Here is an 18,344-nt window from a genome sequence, read left to right on the forward strand (position 1 = left end):
GCCAACGGTTAAAATAACCTCTTAGTTAAATTGGGTGGAACAATCTCATCGGTAGGATATCCCTGCTACACCGAATCGGGTATGAAGAAGGATAATTTGTATTGTTGCAAGTTTTAACCTGCTACCAACTATAAAAAAAATATAGTCTCTGCTTTAGCATTCAGAATTAATGATTGGAAGCAGATGAGTCCATAAAGGGACAGCCGGTTGCCATACACAACTGTAACTATGTTTCTACAAGTTATGAAAAGAAAGCAATATGTGCCTGTTTCGGTGGCTGTCGTTTGCCTACCAATGGTGCAGTGCTCCCCATTCCAGCCCTCTCGGCATTCACATTTTCCATCTTTACAAGTCCCATGTTCTGTGCAGCGGGGATGACAAACACGTTGGTCACAGGCTATCCCTGTCCAGCCCTCTTCACAGCGACATGCTCCGCCAATGCATACACCATGAGTGCCACAGTCTACAGCACATACTTCTGAAAAAGAATAAGAGAAAGAGGGAGATGGAAATTATCCAGCATTGCTTATTACCCAGTATAGTTATGAAAACCAATAGCATTTTGAACACAGGAGTGATGATTATTTTTCTTAATTTAATTTGCTTATTGTCTGACTCCCAAACAACTCTGGGTGGTTGTGTACTTTTATTGCTATAAGCAAGCAACACATGATAAAAACTTCTACAAATGAGATATTAAATCTGTTATTATATCGCATCCAAACAGTTGGTATTTTGTTGAGAACATCAACAAATAAGAGACCACAAATTAAAATTTCTGATATAGTATATACGTGTACTTCATTGCCTTAAGTATTTCCAAAGGTGAGCACAATAACATCTACCATTATGGTACATGTGATCGTGAACTTAAAGTTTCAGAAACACACATCTTTGACACTATCATAAAACAGGATTACAAAAAATACAAGGGGTGAAAATCAAAACATTGAAAGATAAATCTCTTTTATATTGATTCGATTAATCATGGGTAAAATGTCAGTTACACAGCATTTCAGAATTCAGGCAAAGTTGCCAAGGATAAAGGATAGTTTGAAAACAGGATAAAGGATAGTTTGAACATTAAATGCTCAAAATCACTGCAATAAAAGACCAAACTCTTATCGTTCCTACATTGTAAGCTGTATGCAGGATTTGGGGTATCCAAATTTACATTAGAATTCCAACTCTTAATGCAACAGTTGAATTTGACCAATGTGAATTATCTCAAGTAAGTACCCAGAGACCATGCAGTCTATTGGATATCAAGAATAAATATTCTAAAACTAAATGGTTTTGGTTTTTTTCCTTACCAACGGAGCAGTCAGGACCCATCCAGTTGGGATCGCAGTTACAGAGGCCTGTGTCAGTGAGGTATGTGCCATGCCCACTGCACTGGTCTGGACATTGGGCACGTGGAAGTTCACAATTTAAACCTCCCCAGCCTGGGCTACAGAGACATTCTCCATTTACACAGACACCATGGTTGGAACAGGATGGATCCAAGCAATCAACTGAAACGAAGCAAAACAAAACAAAACAAAGTCAGTGAAAAAGGTCAGGGCACTGAATACACAGTCTGAATTGACATCAGTTGATGGATCTGTGCTCAGCAGGTTCCTTGCTGCTGAAATGGACTGCAGCAAGCTTGCTCAGTTGTTTGTTAGGATTTTCTAGGAATCTGAAAACATAAAAAGGTCATCCCACTTGCTATGAAGAAATTTCAAGAACCAGGTGGTGTTAAAAAAAAGGAGGGGGGAAATAGAGGAAAGCATGATTAAAAAAAATAGTAAGACTGTTTTGAGGCCAAAGAAGAAGAATACAAATTCAAAGCAGATACCAAACACTGGGATTCTTAAACAATTTGTAAATAATCCTGTAAACTTTGCAATGACACAAACATACACAGAATAAGGTTACTTAGCTACTATGGCATTCTTTGTATTTTATGTATTGAGGCTGCAGAAGTTTAATGAAAGGAAGCAAGGAAGTTTGTCTTCTCACTGTCTTCCCTTAGTCAATTGAAGTCCAAAACCTGATTTTTTTTTCACTAAACATGAATCTTGCCTATGTAAACTTCCTTCTAACGTACATTCAAGCAGAGTACTACTTTAAAAAAACCTCAGAGTGATTTATGACTCCCTTTAACTTGGGCTATAAAGGCCAAAGAGGAGCACAAAATGTGTATACTAACACAATTCAATATGTCAATTACATCTAAAACTGCATATAGTAAGAACAGTTCTCTAAGCAGGATCACCACTGCCTGCTCTTTATCCCTGAAGCTAATTGACAAACAATGCAGTTGCTTATATTCCTTTTTCTCATGCTTTCCACTGTACAGTATCCTTTGCTACCATCTGTCAAGCCTTCCTTCAACAGAACTGGCATAAAACAGTGCCAAGCAGCCACTCCTCATCCCTTTTATTTAGCTTTGTTCAGTACTATACTTAGAACAGAGGTGGGTTCCTACCAGTTCGCACCTATTCGGTAGAAACCAGTTCATCAAATCTACCGAACCGGTTAGAAGAGTTTCCACCAGTGGACCCGGAAAGTAGGCCACACCTACAGAAAAGGTTCCAGAAAATTTTGAAACCCACCACTGCCACGCACACACACACACACACAAACAGACTGACACCGAGAGAGAGAGAAAGGAAGAAATAAATAAATAAATAAAGAAGAAAGAAAGAAAAAGAGTGAGAGATGAAAGAAAAAAAGAAAAAAGGGACAGAGAGACAAAAGGAAGGAAAGAAAGAAAGAGAGAGAGAGAGAGGGAGAGAGAGAGAGAAAGAGAGAGAGAGAAAGAGAGAAAGAAAACACATGGCTGGCAAGCCACTCCCACCAGGTCACATGGCTGGCAAGCCACTCCCATAAAGGAGGCCACACCCACAGAATAGGTTGCAAAAATTTTTGAAACCCACCACTGACTTAGAGACACTTGCTGCAACTGGAAAACAATGGTAGCATCAGAAAATAGCTGCAAAATTAGTTAGATTTTTAAATAAGAATTAAAGACTAAGGAAGTTTGTGAGTGAAGGTAAACACATTACCTTTCTACCACTGCCCCTCCCTGATACTGAATGGTACTTATTTAATTGTCCATTTAATAATGTTGCATAAGCATATTTTTCCCCACATAGCAGCTTTAGCTTCATTAGTTCCATCAATACAGTGACTTTCTATCATGTTGGATTTCGGTTTTCATAATTCTCAGCCTGAACGTCCAATTGGAAATTATAGGATTTAGTTCACTGCATCTTGAGAGCCTAGTTTAATGAATAAATCTGCAAAATGCCTTGTAAATTGAAAGACAAGAGGATAAATTTTCAAGTACGGGTAGTCCACGACGTATGACCACAAAGTTTGAACCTAAAGTTTCTGAGGCTTGTTAAGTTAATTTTACAACCTTTTTTTGCCACAGTCATTAAGTGAATCATTGCAGTTGTTAAGTTAGCAACATGATTGTTAAGTGAATCCAGTTTCCCCATTGACTTTGCTTGTCAGAAGGTCGCAAAAGGAGATCACATGACTCTTGGACACTGCAACCGTCATATGCAACCAGAATTTTGATCACATGACCATGGGGATGCTGCAACGGTCGTGAAAAATGATCGTAAGTAACTTTTTTTCAGTGACGCTGTAACTTTGAACAGTCACTAAATGAACTGTTGTAAGCCGAGGACTACTTGTATTTAAAATGAACAAGCAAGGCTCTGAGCCTATCCTGGAATGTCTGAAAAAGGCTTTGATAGCATTCAGCTGAATAAAGCACAAAAATCCCTTAAGAAGTTCGTATTAAACGCACCATGGTCTGAAGGTCTCCCTGCAGTGAGACTGGTGAAGTGCAGCCATGATTCCCTCTTCACAGGATCTGTACTGAATGCTTTGAACTGGATGTATAGGCACATTAAATCACAAAGCACTCAGAATAAAACAATGCTTTAATGGTTCCATGAAGCAGATGATGAAAAGAAAACTGTAGACACACTTGAGGTTTAAAATGCCTTCCCAGCATCTTGAATGACAAAGGAATATAGTTTGCTGTCTTTTGCTGAACTTAATGTATAAATGCTTTAAACAGATTAAATATTCCTTTAAAAATAGGATATTTACCACACTCTGACTATTCTCTGTATTCTGAATTAAAAATTCGGTTTTGGCAGCTTGGAACATTCAGTTCTAGTGTCAAATAACTGGATGAAAAATTGATGACGTTTCATTGGAAAAACTATTCACTTCTCTGGCTGATCATAACAAACAGAAAAAGAAGCAAACTAACATCTGTATTATGTGATTTAGAACAACTACAGATAGTTCTCGAGTTACGACCATAATTGAGCCTTACATTTATGCTGCAAAGTAAAACATTTGTTAAGTGTGTTTGCCCCATTTTAGGACCTTTTTTGCTACAGTTGTTAAGTGAATCATTGCATTAAGATAGTAACACAGTTGTTAAGTGAATCCGTATTCCCCTTTGACTTTGCTTGTCAGAAGGTCACAAAAAGGTGATCACATGATCTTGGGACACAGCAATGGTCATAAGGATGAAACAGTTATGAAGCATCTGGATTTTGATCATGTGACCATAGGAATATTGCAATGGTCGCTAAGTGTGAAAAATGGCCATAAGCGGGCTTCCGGTGGGTGGAGCCTGACAGGGAGTTGTTATTCTTAACAGCTCTGGAATCTTGGCATCGTTAAACTGTTTAAACAGCAATTCATCAAGCTGTTTAGCAGTTTATTTACCCTCTCTTCGGGCCTAGAAGAGAGAGGTGAGAAGCTATGCATCGGAAGCCCTCTAACTAACCCTCTCAGCCTAAACTCTGGGAGGAAGGGGGAAGGCACTGGCAGTAGCAGAGCAGCTCTGCGCCAGGGCTCATTCTGCCTTTTGTTGCAGAACGAAGGTTTTCGCTCATCCTCAGCACAAATGATTTACTGTGGACTTCAAGCCGAGCTGAACCAATATCTGTGAACATCTAATTGTATGTATAAATCCTTAGCTCCATTTGCAAAGAATTCCTTCTGCTAATTACTTGCTGAAAGTTCTATAAAAATGGCGCCAAGCTGTGTAGGAGGGGCGAGACTCGGATAGAATTTTTGCGAAGCCTAGAAGTGATTTATTACCAAGAAGTGATTTATTATCAAAAATGGCCATAAGCCACATTTTTCAATGCCACTGTAACTTTGAACTGCCACTAAATGAACTGTTGATAAGTCAAGGACTACCTATGTTTCAACACATTAGAACACATTCAACACATTAGAACCAACACAGATTCAATTTTATTGACTATTTATAGTTTTTGCATATATAAATTAATGGCTCTGTTGGTTAAGAATAAACTATTACATTCCAATCCAGAAACAGAAGTATTATCTATCATTACTGGTTGGCTCATTCCCATTCTGCTCTTAAATGAGAAGAAATAAATTTAACACAATATCCTCTTGTTTCCGTAGCACCATTTTCCTCTAGGCCAGATTAGAGATCTCTAAACTTGGCAACTCTAAAACTTGTGGATTTCAAATTCAATATTCTGGCTGAGGAATTCTGAAAGTCCACAAATCTTAAAGTTGCCAGGTTTGGAGATCTCTAATCTAGACAAAATAAGATGTGAGGAAAAAGCAAGGAGAAAAGGCATTGAGGCTTTGGCCAGAAGACCAAATTAATTGTAACTCAAATTATTTTTTTTAGAATAACCTAGAATTTCTATTTTAATAATGTCTCATTTTGTTGCTTTTCAAGCTATGGCCATTATTTGACTGCTCTCTTTCCCTTATTTCCAAGAAGGAATAACTTCCTTGGATACCTTCTCCTTGCTAACAAATTATTTTTGCTGCATGCTTGTTAAAATTATTTTTGTCCCAATTCTATTCTTTCTATCTCTTTGTTATCCCCCCCTTGAATTCTACCCTTATTATGTAATAAAAAAAATTACATTAGAAGCTAGGAATAAAAATAATTTGGTATCTCAGATATGCTTCACAGATGAAGGAGTCTATTGCTATCTTTAAGGAGAGTCAAATGGCCATTTCAGGATGTACTATAAAAGTGAAACAGTACAAGTGCCCACACAACTGTACTTCCAAGAGATCTTTCTACTGTAAAATTACAGTAGAAGATGAACCTGCCATTTTTACATACCTTTTAAGTAAGTTTTTATATATTTTTCTTGGATATTGGCATGAATAAATCTACAATTACTTCTCATCAAATTATGTGGTAATTTGCAGGATAGATATAACTTTGGTAGTAAAATGGAAATAATTAGTTATAATCCAATCCAGATTAGCACAGATAATTTCCTGGTTTGACTACTTCCAGCACTCTTACATGAGGGCCATCGTTGAAGATTACCAGAAGCTTGGTATGCTCATGTAATACTTCTGCTTTTTAAGCTGCACTGGTGGTTCATTTTCTTTTTAGTGTGAATCAATGTGCTAATTATGCCTAATGTGGTGTAGGGTCTAGCTTCCTTAGAATTTGGCCAGCTGCTTTAACCCACAAGACTGGCATCAGGGATGGGCTTTAAAAATTGCAGGAATGGGTTCACTGCTCCGTTGCTGGGTGGGCATGACCATGGTGGGCATGCCTAGTCTGCCTCCTGCACCACAGCGAGGAGGGGGATTTTTCACTCTCCCCAGGTTCCAGAGGCTTTCCTCAACCCTCCGGGATGGCAAAAACTACTTTACCCAGCTCTGGTGTTTGCCGAACTGGGTAGAATCCTAGCTAGAAGATTGCCCAAATCTGTGCAAATGCCCAGCAGCCAACCCCTAGTTGGCATATTCTATGTTCCTTTGATCTTTTGGAACCCTAGAAGTCGGCTTTATCTGTTGTAATGCCTGCTATATGGTCTATGGTTCTCCTTGAGAACCATGTAATTCCCACATTTTTATCATTTCAAAAGGCCTTGAAGACACGTTATTCTGCCAGGTCTTTGACTAGAATAGATGTAGTCCCGTATAAGGAGTGAGTGTGTGAGTGTGTGTGTCTGTCTGTGTGGTGCTCTGAATCACTGTGAATCTAATCACTACTTTAAATTATGTAACATACAACCAATCAATGTCAATATCAATATTTATATATTATATTCTACATTATTTGAAGTAATACACTATTAAATTCTAAACCAAACATTTCTGAAGAGGGATCTAAATACTGATTACTATATATGCCACTTAATTATATATTACTATTTAGTTGAAAGAAGAAAAGTGGAGGCCATAATTTTTTAATTGACATTAGACTTGGATTGAAGGAGGAAATACATTAGGTTAAGTGCATTTTGTTGCAATGAGTTCAAGTAGTTTATGATAAATTTATTTAGCACAACAAGTTTAATCATCTCTACTTGTTGGTTTCTAATAATTATCTTATTTTCTTCCAATATCATAAAAAACATGTTGTATATTTGAACCTTCCCTTTGTTTCCTACTTCCCTTCATCTGACTTCCAAAAACCATAAAAAATGGTTGCTAATGGATTTCAATTTCTTCAGTTAATCCCCTTAGAACCCAGAAGTATACTTCAATAGATTATGCTGATTTAAATTTATTAAAATATTATCTATTTAATTCCTCTTCTGACCAGAAGCACAGGAATGGGGAATTTTTTTTGTATGTGTGGATTTGTGTTTTGGAAGGAGAGGGAGAGAGAAAGGGAGGGAGGGACAGATTCTCTTAGAAAGAGTTATGATCTATAACTTTTATCTTCCTCTAATTTAGATTATACCTGTGAATACAATTCCAGCCCTCTATTTGTGCTAACCCCTTATTACAACTTGAAAAACATGCCATTCTGCTATAATATTTCTAAAGATTTGATATTTTCCTTCACAGAACCAACATTTCTTAGATATCAGAAGATTACTCTCAGCCAAGCAGGAATAAAATTTTAATCCTAATGTCACCGAAGCTTTCCAAATGAGATCAGTGCCACAAACAGAAAGCTTGACCTTCTCATTCTTCTTGTTCTCTTATGGACTAAGATTGCAAAAAAGAGATTCCTAGTGTTATCAAAGAATATGGATGCCTGTCAGAGACCTGTCTTTCTAAGTTTTTATTTATTTTATAGATAGACTTGGCCCTTCTTATTCTGAACTCTGATGATCAGGGCAAGAGTCATCTTCAGGAATTGATTGCCACTGAAACTCAAAAACACACTGAATATTTGTTCTGCTATACCCGAATAAGTGACAATTTTCTGTCTTTTACAAATGTCATGTTATAGTAGCATATGTTATCTCCTGCACATGTTCAGGAGGAAGACACTGGGAACCTCTGTAACAAAATTGCAAGTGATACTAAATACAACATGAAAAAAGGAGCTAATTATCAGTGGGTGACTATGAACAAGTTTCCACAAATAGTTAATTAACAAGGAAAAGAAAGCAGACACATTATAACAAACAAGAAAACATACGCTAAAATGTGACTATGCCACAGATTCTATTTCAAATGTAAAATATTTTTTAGAATAAAAATTATAAATGTATTGATTTAAATTTCCTTCTGTAGTACCTGCCTTCTGGAACATTCTCCTCTCTGAGATGTTGGCCTATTGGTCTTTCAAAAGAATTGAAGACCTGCTAATATGCCTGCAAGTATGAGTCCCTTTTCCTGGCTATGTTGACCCTGACAGATCATAATGTCTCTTGGCTGCTATTTGTACTTAATATTTTCTTTGAATTGTGTTTGAACTATTTTAATTATTTTTATGTTTGTTGGCCAGTAGAGTCAAAAGGTGTGAGATGAATGATGACACTAACTAAATAAATAAGTAGGTCAATTTTTTTTGGGGGGGGGGGAGAGTATATTGAAACCTTTTCCAAACAGGATTATAATATGACAGAAAAATGTGTAAATAGAAGATGTATTCAGGAAGAAATTCCACTAGAAAAGTAAGGTTCAATTGGCAATAAACCAGTTATCAAATAGGAAAGCCGCAGGCAGAGATTAAATACTCTTTGAACTCTTGAAATCTGCAGGAGAGATAGTTAAAATCCCAGCACTTCTATGTTAACACATACGGAACAATGCCGCGTGGCTTAGAGACTAGAAGAAATGGTATGAGTATGTGTGTGTGTATATAGGTCTTATTCACTAAGACCTATATGCCATTCCAGTCAAATGTGACTCTGAATGGTTAAAAAAACTCCAGATACAGTAAAAAGGTTAAAAAGAAAGGTACAATCTGATATAATAAACAACAACCCAATATGACTGCCATACTAATAAAAGCATATGCACAACCTCTCCTTGAAGGAAGCAAAGATTCAAATCTTCCTGTTAAAGGTCCCTTGGAAGAGCCACTTCTGAATAGTCACCCAAAACCATAACTGGTATATCAAAGCAGTTAGACTCAATAGATGTGCAAAATACTGAAACAACTGTACCAATTATCAGGGAAACAAAGTCTGGCTGTGTCAGAAAAGGACATACACAGCAAGAACACAGGGATTATGATGAGATTCTGAGTTTCTGTATTCAGGGAGGTCAGGTTAAACTCACTGTCCTAGCTCTATGCTGGCAAGCAAGGAATATTTATTCAAACAGTGAGAGAATTGCAGCTTGAACTGATTTCTGGCTGAATTTGATTTTAATCTAAAAAGTGCCATTATATTATTTCTTATGCATGCATTTTATTTTATTCAATGACTATTAAAAAAACATGGGTTTTTAAGATGTTTCTTAAACATTTTAGATTTATCCCATTATTGTTAATTGTCACGAGTGCATTTTGGATGGAAGATAGTGTGTAGTTCTGGTCACTGTGATACAAAAAGGATGCTGAGATCTTACAAAGTGTGTAGAGAGGGACAACAAAGATGATAAAGAGTCTAGAGGCTCAATCATATTGATGACTAGTTCAGAGCTATGTATGTCTAGGCCTTTGAAGTGAATGTTTCGGGGTGGAAGCTCATTAAAGCTCATTAAATGATCCAAACTAGAAGTAAAGAAAGTTTTTTCGACTGTAAGACCAATTAATCAGTGGAATTGATTGCTTTCTGGAATTGTGGGTGCTTTGTCACGGGAGGTTTTTGAAAATAGACTGGGCAGCCATTTGACCAAGACTCCATAAAATCTCCAGTCTTGGACTAGAAGACCTCCAAGGTCCTTTCCAGCCCTTTGATTCTGTGTTCTATGTTCCATTATCAGTAAGAGAAAAAAAATAAGAATCACATTTTCAAACATAATCAAGCATATTTTTTCAATCTATTTCAGATTGTTATAATTGGTATGCAAAAAACCCTCCTTCCTTTGTTCACCTGGTTTTCCAGATTTTTACAACTGAGATATATCGTATTTTTCAGAGTACAAGACACACTTCCCCCCCAAAAAAAGAGGGTGAAAATCTGGGTGCATTTTATACACTGAATACAGCATTTTTGGCCTCCCAAAACCCCCCTCACAAAAATGGATGTACAGAGGGTTTGGGAGGCCTGCAAATGCTCCTGGGGGCTGGGGAGGGCAAAAATGAGTGAGAAATGGGCCATTTATTGCTTGTTTTTGCTCCCCCAGCCCCCAGGGGCACTCTGCAAGCCTCTGCAAGGCCCCTCTTTTTTTGCAAAAAATGGGCCCATTTTCATGAAAAATGGGCCGTTTTCTGCTCCTCCCCCCAGCCCTCAGGAGCAATTTGCAGGCCTCTCAAACTCTCTGCATGCTCCATTTTTCACAAAAATGAGGCATTTAGAGGGTTTGGGAGATCTGCAGAGTGCAAAAACTTTTTTTAAATTTATCTCTTAAAAATCTTGGTGTGTCTTATACTCTGAAAAATATGGTAATAACTTTGGTTTAGGTAATAATGAAGCAAAGGATTTCTTAATATCTTCCTTTCTCAGCAGTTGGTTACATGCCCCAAACCGTTCAGATAAAAACAAGCTATTGAAGATAAGATTTGTTTTTATTTGCTTTCCAGTTGTTCTAAATATTTTGGGTTGTTACCGTATTTTTTGGATTATAAGAGGCACCTTTTTTCCTCTAAAAAGAGGCTGAAAATCTGGGTGCATCTTATACATCAAATACAGCATTTTTTTGCCTCCCAAAGCCCCGCCCCCTTCACCAAAATGGCTGTACATACCCTTATGGAGGCTTTCAGAGAGCTCCTGAGGGCTGGGGAGCAGAAATTAGCAAACAACAGGCCATTTTTGCCCCCCAGCCACCAGCAGCACTCTGTAAGCCTTCATAAGGCTATGCATGCAATTTCTTTTGACAAAAAACAGGCCCATTTTTTACTCTTTTTTGTCCCCCTGGAGCATTCTAAAAGCCCCTCCAAGGCTATTCATGCCTTTTATTTGAAAAAAACCAGGCCCGTTTTCGTGAAAAACGGGCCATTTTTTGGAGGTTTGCAGAGTGAAAAACTTTTATTTTCCTTTTGGAAAGCTCTTTAACTGATGAGAAGTACATTGATCAAGTGTTGTGCCAGCAGAAACAAAGTCTTAAGGTTTGTCCTTCTCCAGCACAGGGAGAAATACACCTGGAAACATCTACCTACCTACCTACACTCTCTCTTCCTACCCACCTATCATATTTCTCTCTCTATCCCTCTATCTACCTCCCTACCTAACTACTCTCACTCTCTCTCCCTACCTACCTACTGTATTTCTCTCTCTCTTTCTTTCTATTTCTCTCTCTCTATCCCTCTACCTACCTACCTACCTACCTACCTACCTACCTACCTACCTACCTACCTACCTACCTACCTACCTACCTACCATAGTTACAAGGACCGGCTGACCCTGCCCACTCTGCCCCAACCCTCCAAAGAGTTTCCATGTGGCCTGTTCATCATGCCAGGTAAGTGCAGGGCCCGCACACAGGCTCTGGGAGGGCAAAAACGGGCCTACCAGAAGTCTGGTAACGTGTCTGTTTCCGGCCTCTGGAGGGCCTCCGGAGCCCAAGGAAGGCCTTTTTCGTGCTCCTGTAGGCTTGAGGAAAGCGTCTGGAGGGCGAAAATGCCCCCCAGCCCATGGTGCAGGAAGCTGACTAGGCCATGCCCCCATGGCTATGCCACCCAGCAACCGGGCAGAGAACTGGTTGCTAAAAAATTTCAATCCCACCCCTGCTCATTCACCTCAGCTTCTGTCGACCTAACACTTCAAAAGCATGTTTTATGCAAATATATAAATAGGGGCCACTTTGGTCGGGAGACAAGTTGGTGCTCCATGCAGGCAATCTGTTTCCTGCCAACTTTGAACTTTCCCAGTTGCGATACCCTTTTGCAAGGCAGATCCGGAAAGGAGGGGGCCTGGATGACACTGTAGGAAGTGCAGTGCAAAGCCATCTCATGCTCCTGAGGTGCACCTTGGAAAGCACGTGACAGAGGTGGGTTGCTCCCGGTTCGGCCTGGCTCAGACGAACCGGTAGTGGTAATTTGGCCTGGCAGCAACCCAGGCTGACCACACCCCTGAACCAGTTCCCCGGTCTCTTCTGCTGTTGCCGGCATGTTTCTGTACATGCGCAAAACAATTAACAGTCACCAGGCTCAAACTGGTACCAACTGGTACAGGAACTCACCTGGTGCGTGAGCATGTCTTACAGTACAACTGGTAAAAATTGGCAGCCAAACTACTACTCTGTAATAACATTGTGGTCTCCTGGATAATGTAACAATGCCATACACTAATAACAACAACAACCTAAACAGAAACAGAATGACTACAGATAAAAGTAGGAGGGACTTCCTGATGGCTGTTCCATTGAATTTCTTTGTGGAAAGCTGGCAGACTGCCAGAATTCATTCCTTCTTTCCTTCCTCCTTCCTTCCTTCCTTTAAATAACAGTAGATATTTTTCTGTCTAAGCGCAAAGAAAAAATATCTGCTGTGAGCTCCATCAGGAAGGGCATCTGGCCAGTAAACACTCAGCTCCATTCAGTAACCCTGATTACACCCCAATGCAAGGGATTACAGGGTCATTAAAATATATATATCATAAAATGCATATGCAGGCACAAAGTAAGTGTGCCTGTATATACATAAGTTGAAGAGACATGTAAATATGTAATATTTTATGTAAATAAAATACAGCTTAGAATTACAAAATCGGAGCTGGAGGAGCATTGCAGATCTTCTAGTTCAATCCTCTAACTCAGATTATTGCAGAAACGACTATTCAACTTCTGCTTGAAAATCCCCAGTGATAGAACTCCCATGATTACAGGACCTGTTCCACTGCTTAATAGCAAAATCCCAGTAAGGATATTTTTACTTCGAGTTTGGATCTCTCTCTGAATGTTTCTGGTAACTGGTTCTTTTGTTACCATGATGCACAACAGAGAATAAATCCACATCTCTCCCCTCTGACAACTGTTCAAGAAGTAATGAAAGACACAAATCTCATCTTCCTATAGATTTCTTTTCTTCAGTCAAAATTTGCCCAGTTATTTTAACAATACTTCATAAGATATAGTCCCTCGGCATTTTTGTTGTTCTTTGTGCTCTTTCTAGGTCTTCAACATCTAGCAAAATTTGACAAAATGTGCTAATCTTTAACCATAATAAAGAGCTGACAATGAAGTTGGATGAGTGTTCCATTGTCTAACCAATGCATCACAGAGTAAAATTATCACTTCCTATAATCTGGACTTTTGTTTATATAGCTCAGGATTGCATTGACTCTTTGGGCATTACCACACACTTCATTCGTTTATTTTTGTTTGTGTGCCCTCAATTGTTATTTAAATCTTTATAAGTTAGTCTTATTGGTAGAGAAGGTCCAAATCCCCCAATAAAAAGTTCAATTAAAGTCCAATTAAAGTTCAGGCATAGGACAAGGCATAAGCTCTTGACCTTGCTAAAAATGATGTACAGTATATTATGGAATAAGGCACAATGCACAAACAGGAAAAGTTTTCCACATACTATAGTTAAAAAGGTGTTGTTTTTCACCCTCTTTTTTGGGGGGGAAGGTGCGTCTTATACTCTGAAAAAAATATGGTAAGCCTAGCATATCTTTTAAAAAATAATTTTTGGAATACTTTGATATTATGAGAAAAGCCAAGATCATTGATTTGTATTAAAAAGCATGTGAATGGCTAGTATATTTTTTTTAAAAAAAATTGGGAATACTTTGATATTATCAGAAAAACCGAGCTCATTGATTTGTATTAATAAGCATGTGAATGGCTAATCACACTATGATGTTTCACAGAATGAGAAAAACAACAACTTGCATAAGAACATATTTCTTCTTGAAATGATTTAGCATATATAAAAAATCAACAATGTGAGATTCAGAATATATGGGATCTTTGGGGCCTAAGTTATTAACTCAAACCTAGTAACAGAGTTTCCATAGTTAGGACGTTCTCACTTTTCCACCTTAAGAAAAACGGTCTTAAAGGTAGAATACAAATATTCAATCACACAAGGACAAAAAAGGTCAAGGCATTTTTCCAAAACTGTGTTATGCAAAATTCCCTTGGGCTAAAAATTATACTTAGAAAGTTAAATACCTTTGAAAAATTGCACAGCTATAAAACTGACAACAAAAATACTATTAACCTAACCTAATTTGTTAATTTTACTCACCTTCTACCCCAAATTGCACTAAATGAAGCTTGACAAGTTAGCTATTTCAGGGTTTTTGTGTCTGTGTGCAATTTTAATAGAGCAACAGTGTATGCAGCAAAAATTTGTGTATCACATATATCGATTTCAGTGCCATGGCCATTTCAGGTAAATTGTTTGAACAATATGACTATGATGAATATCTGAAATAAAAAAGCTAACGGGGAAAAAAGTGCTGACCTACAGTATCCAATTCCATTTCATAGCTAGAAAGTAGCATATGAATCAACCTCAGTCCATTCTTTTCAAAAGCACAAATCGATAGAGAATATTTTTTTACTCTTAAAAAAAAATCAAACATGTTTATTTGTTTTGCTGTTGTTGCTATTGTTACATGGAATAAACATTTTAAACTAATAAACACTTGCCTAAGAATTTATTTTATATGCACCTAACCTAGTATCTCCTAAATAATTTTGCATAGTCGCAACAAAACGAAAGTTATTTTGAAGAGGCACTGCCAATATTATAGAATTCTGGTTTATTAAATGATGCATGGAAAAGGCTATGTTAACCTTTCTTGTCATTTTTTCTGAATGTTCTATATATGTTTTTTTCATTTATACATGGTTTCTAAAATCCATTGATCTTTTTAATTCCTTATCCTTTCTTGCTTCTGATTAAATCATTTGGTCATTCTTTCTGAACACCCAAATACGTAGAGGTCAGACTTAAGCAGTCACAGAGAGACTTTAATAAGAATAGCATTTCATTTATGTCAAGTTTTTTTTTCCTCCTGGAATCGCTAAAGAAATTGCACTACCTACAAAGATAATAAACCTGTTAGAGTTTACAGTATTTCTTTTCTTGAGGAAAGAACTTGGGAGATGAAAACTAGTTTGAGGTTAAAAACAGGATGAAATAAGCTTGTAAAGGAAAGCTAAAAGATAATCATAAATGATTATATACTGCATTTTCCCTATGAGGACAAGTTTGTTTCCCCAAATAATTTTGGTAAATTGAGGAGACATCCATCTTACATTCATTGAAAATAATAATATGAAAAAAAGAAGAACATATGGTAGTGCCTTTAAAGGTTAGCTAGTTCTGGGAGAGGAAATTTACCTTTAACCTTTTTTGAAATTCCTATATAGAGCTTCACTTTTTTAATTATCTCTTCCCTGCCTCATCTCTATTCATTTTTGTTCTTCCCTTTTGCTTTCCTGTCCCTAGACAGCTTCTCTTTCTTTATATCTTATACCCATCTTCACTTTTATTTATTTTTCTTTTCTGCTGGAAATAGGAAGAAAGGTTTGCATTACAACTTTATATATTTTATAGTATAAGAATTGTGTGTGTGTGTGTGCATAACAGAGATATTGGGTGGTCTACAGATAAGAATCAGTTCATTTTCTCTATGTTATTGGAAATTTAGTTTTAATTAATAGTTATGAACATTGACCATAGGTAACTCTTTATGTCCAGACCCTGGACATTTTTTTGAAGGGGATGTGTATTTGACCAGGATGGTATCAGGTCCAACGTCTGTTTATATATTTATACTACGCACCCAACTACACACATGTACATAACGATGCATTGTGCACAGATTTATGAGAAGAGGGAAATGCCAGTATCATGAAACTGCCGACCAAATAATATTATCCCAGGATATAATTTTTTGTAGGCTATAAAGTCCTAAAAGCTATGGAACAATTTCCTTCTTTAGAATTTCTTTTAATCATCTACTCTAGAAATTTTCCAAAGGAGGATTTGTATTAATTTTATAATTATTTCTTAAAGAGAATGAATAAAGCACTAGAATTAAGGGCTCTTTTAGGCATAAATGTTTGACTAGGTTTTTCTGATGTAAATTCACATATTGAGACTCTCTTAAAATACTATTATTTTTGAAGAGGATACCCAAAATGGATTATATTAATATGTAGTTGCAAACTTTTCTCCAGAGAAATAGAGAAAGGAGAAAGGCATGGACTGTCTGATGAAGGCATACTTTTGGTACAGTTGGGAAGATTTAATAATCTATTATTTACTTGTGGAAATTAAGGTCTAAAATAGCAATCATAACCAGACATTTAGACTATAGCAAAAATGCATATTTTGGATACAAAGAATTATTCATTTTGGGGGTCTATAAATGATTTTAGGATATGTTATTTTAGTTCTGCACCTCTTCATAAATAATCTTTATTTTTGGAAACAGTTTTAGGTTATTTTCAAACATTTTCAGTTTTAGCCCAGTGCGGAAATCTATCAAGATCCTTCTGAATCTCAAATATATTTTCTAAAGTATTAGCTACTCCGGCCAACTCGGTGTCTGCAAATTTGATGAGTCCACTTTCTATCCACTCATCTAAATCATTTATGAAGATGTTGAAGAGTACTTGGCCTAAGTCAGAACCTTGTAGTAACCCATTGCATGGTTTCTTCCAAATTCCATTTTGGGCTACTAATTGAGTGCTGTTGGTCAGCTAGTTACAAATCAGTCTGATGGTGATATTGTCTGTTCTACATCGTCCTATCTTACCAAGAAGTAGGCTACAGTCTGCTTTGCCAAATGCCTTACCAAATTTAAGTAAGCTCTATTCACAGCATTTCCCTTATCCCCCAATTTAGTCACTTTGTCAAATAAATAAAATTTGTCTGGCATGATCTGTATTTGAAAAACTGATGCTGGCTTCTAGTAACTGTTTTCTTCTGGAGGGATTTCCATTTTAAGCATTATAGGGGACAAAAATTAATTGTAAGCAAAAGCACACAAAATATCCCATTCCTGGCCATATTTGGTCATTTCAATTTAGTTAAAACTTTTCGCTCTTCTGTTCCTGGCACCCCCACCACCCCACTCCTTTTGCACAAAACTTTAGCTACTTAAATGTTCAATATAAAGTGCTTTTTAGAATTCATTAAATTGCCTTCCTTTCTGTGTACCATTTACTTTCCTTTAATTCAATGTGATTGCATGTAACAAGAATAATTTACTCTACATGGGGCCTCTAAGTGACATGGATACCTGTAGTCTTTCAAATCTGGCTCCTCTTTTTCTGAATTAATTATGACTGAAGTGTTTGCTTTTATAGGTTTCCAATTATGCCATTTTGTATACCATCTTTTTTATTTGTTTTGTTCTGCATTTTGCACTTTAAAAATACTCAGTCAATAAAATCCATACCCCCAAAGAAAAGAAAAGATAGATCCAGACCTCACAACAAAAGAATCATTCAGGTTTACCTGTGGTGTGTTATTTTGCAATGGCTCAAATTATTAGGATCCTTAAGTACATGGAAAGAAAGAAGCATAAATACAAATCACACCAACCGGTAACACAGACGATGTTGAATTCCTGAGCTTCTGCTCCAGGACTATTATAGCAGTTGTGTATCAGAGCATTATGGAATTTTTCCTTTTGTCCTCTCACCCTCTTTACTCAATACAAGGTGAACAAATGTAGTTTGTATAGTAGCATTTACCTTCCTCACAGTTTTCGCCTTTGTATCCTACAGAGCAAACACAGTTTCCTTCAATGCAAGAACCATGGCCTCCGCATGACGGATCAATACACTGGCTGATGGGTATGTCACACTCTGGCCCTTTCCAGCCACTGTAGCACAAACAGGCTCCTTTGGTGTATTGTCCATTGCCACTGCATAGAACAGGACACGCAGCTGGATAATTGAAAGGAAAAAAGGAAACAAAACAGTATGTCAATATCCACTTGTGTAAGGGTATGCTGACTGTACTAGCAAGAAACAGACTTTTAAAGGTGTTTGAATTTTTTTAAAAAAGCCAATACATGCTGTTCTGAATTACC

General features: G+C 37.2%; 1 protein-coding gene across 1 annotated transcript in view; it reads right to left on the bottom strand.

The window, feature by feature from the left end:
• Positions 1-18,344, bottom strand: part of TENM2 (teneurin transmembrane protein 2) — a 928,661-nt gene that overhangs the window by 146,616 nt on the left and 763,701 nt on the right. Inside the window, exons 12-14 of the mRNA XM_087709674.1 lie at positions 18,004-18,198; positions 1,314-1,514; positions 293-478 (exon numbers count right to left, since the gene is read on the bottom strand). Coding sequence (XP_087565800.1) covers positions 293-478; positions 1,314-1,514; positions 18,004-18,198 — 582 coding nt within the window. The remainder of the gene's footprint in view (positions 1-292; positions 479-1,313; positions 1,515-18,003; positions 18,199-18,344) is intronic.

Source organism: Thamnophis sirtalis, unplaced genomic scaffold (assembly GCF_051295495.1).
Source record: "Thamnophis sirtalis isolate CommonGarterSnake01/CBP01778 unplaced genomic scaffold, rThaSir2_p1.2 scaffold_3, whole genome shotgun sequence".
In the NCBI taxonomy this organism is placed as follows: Eukaryota; Metazoa; Chordata; class Lepidosauria; order Squamata; family Natricidae; genus Thamnophis; species Thamnophis sirtalis.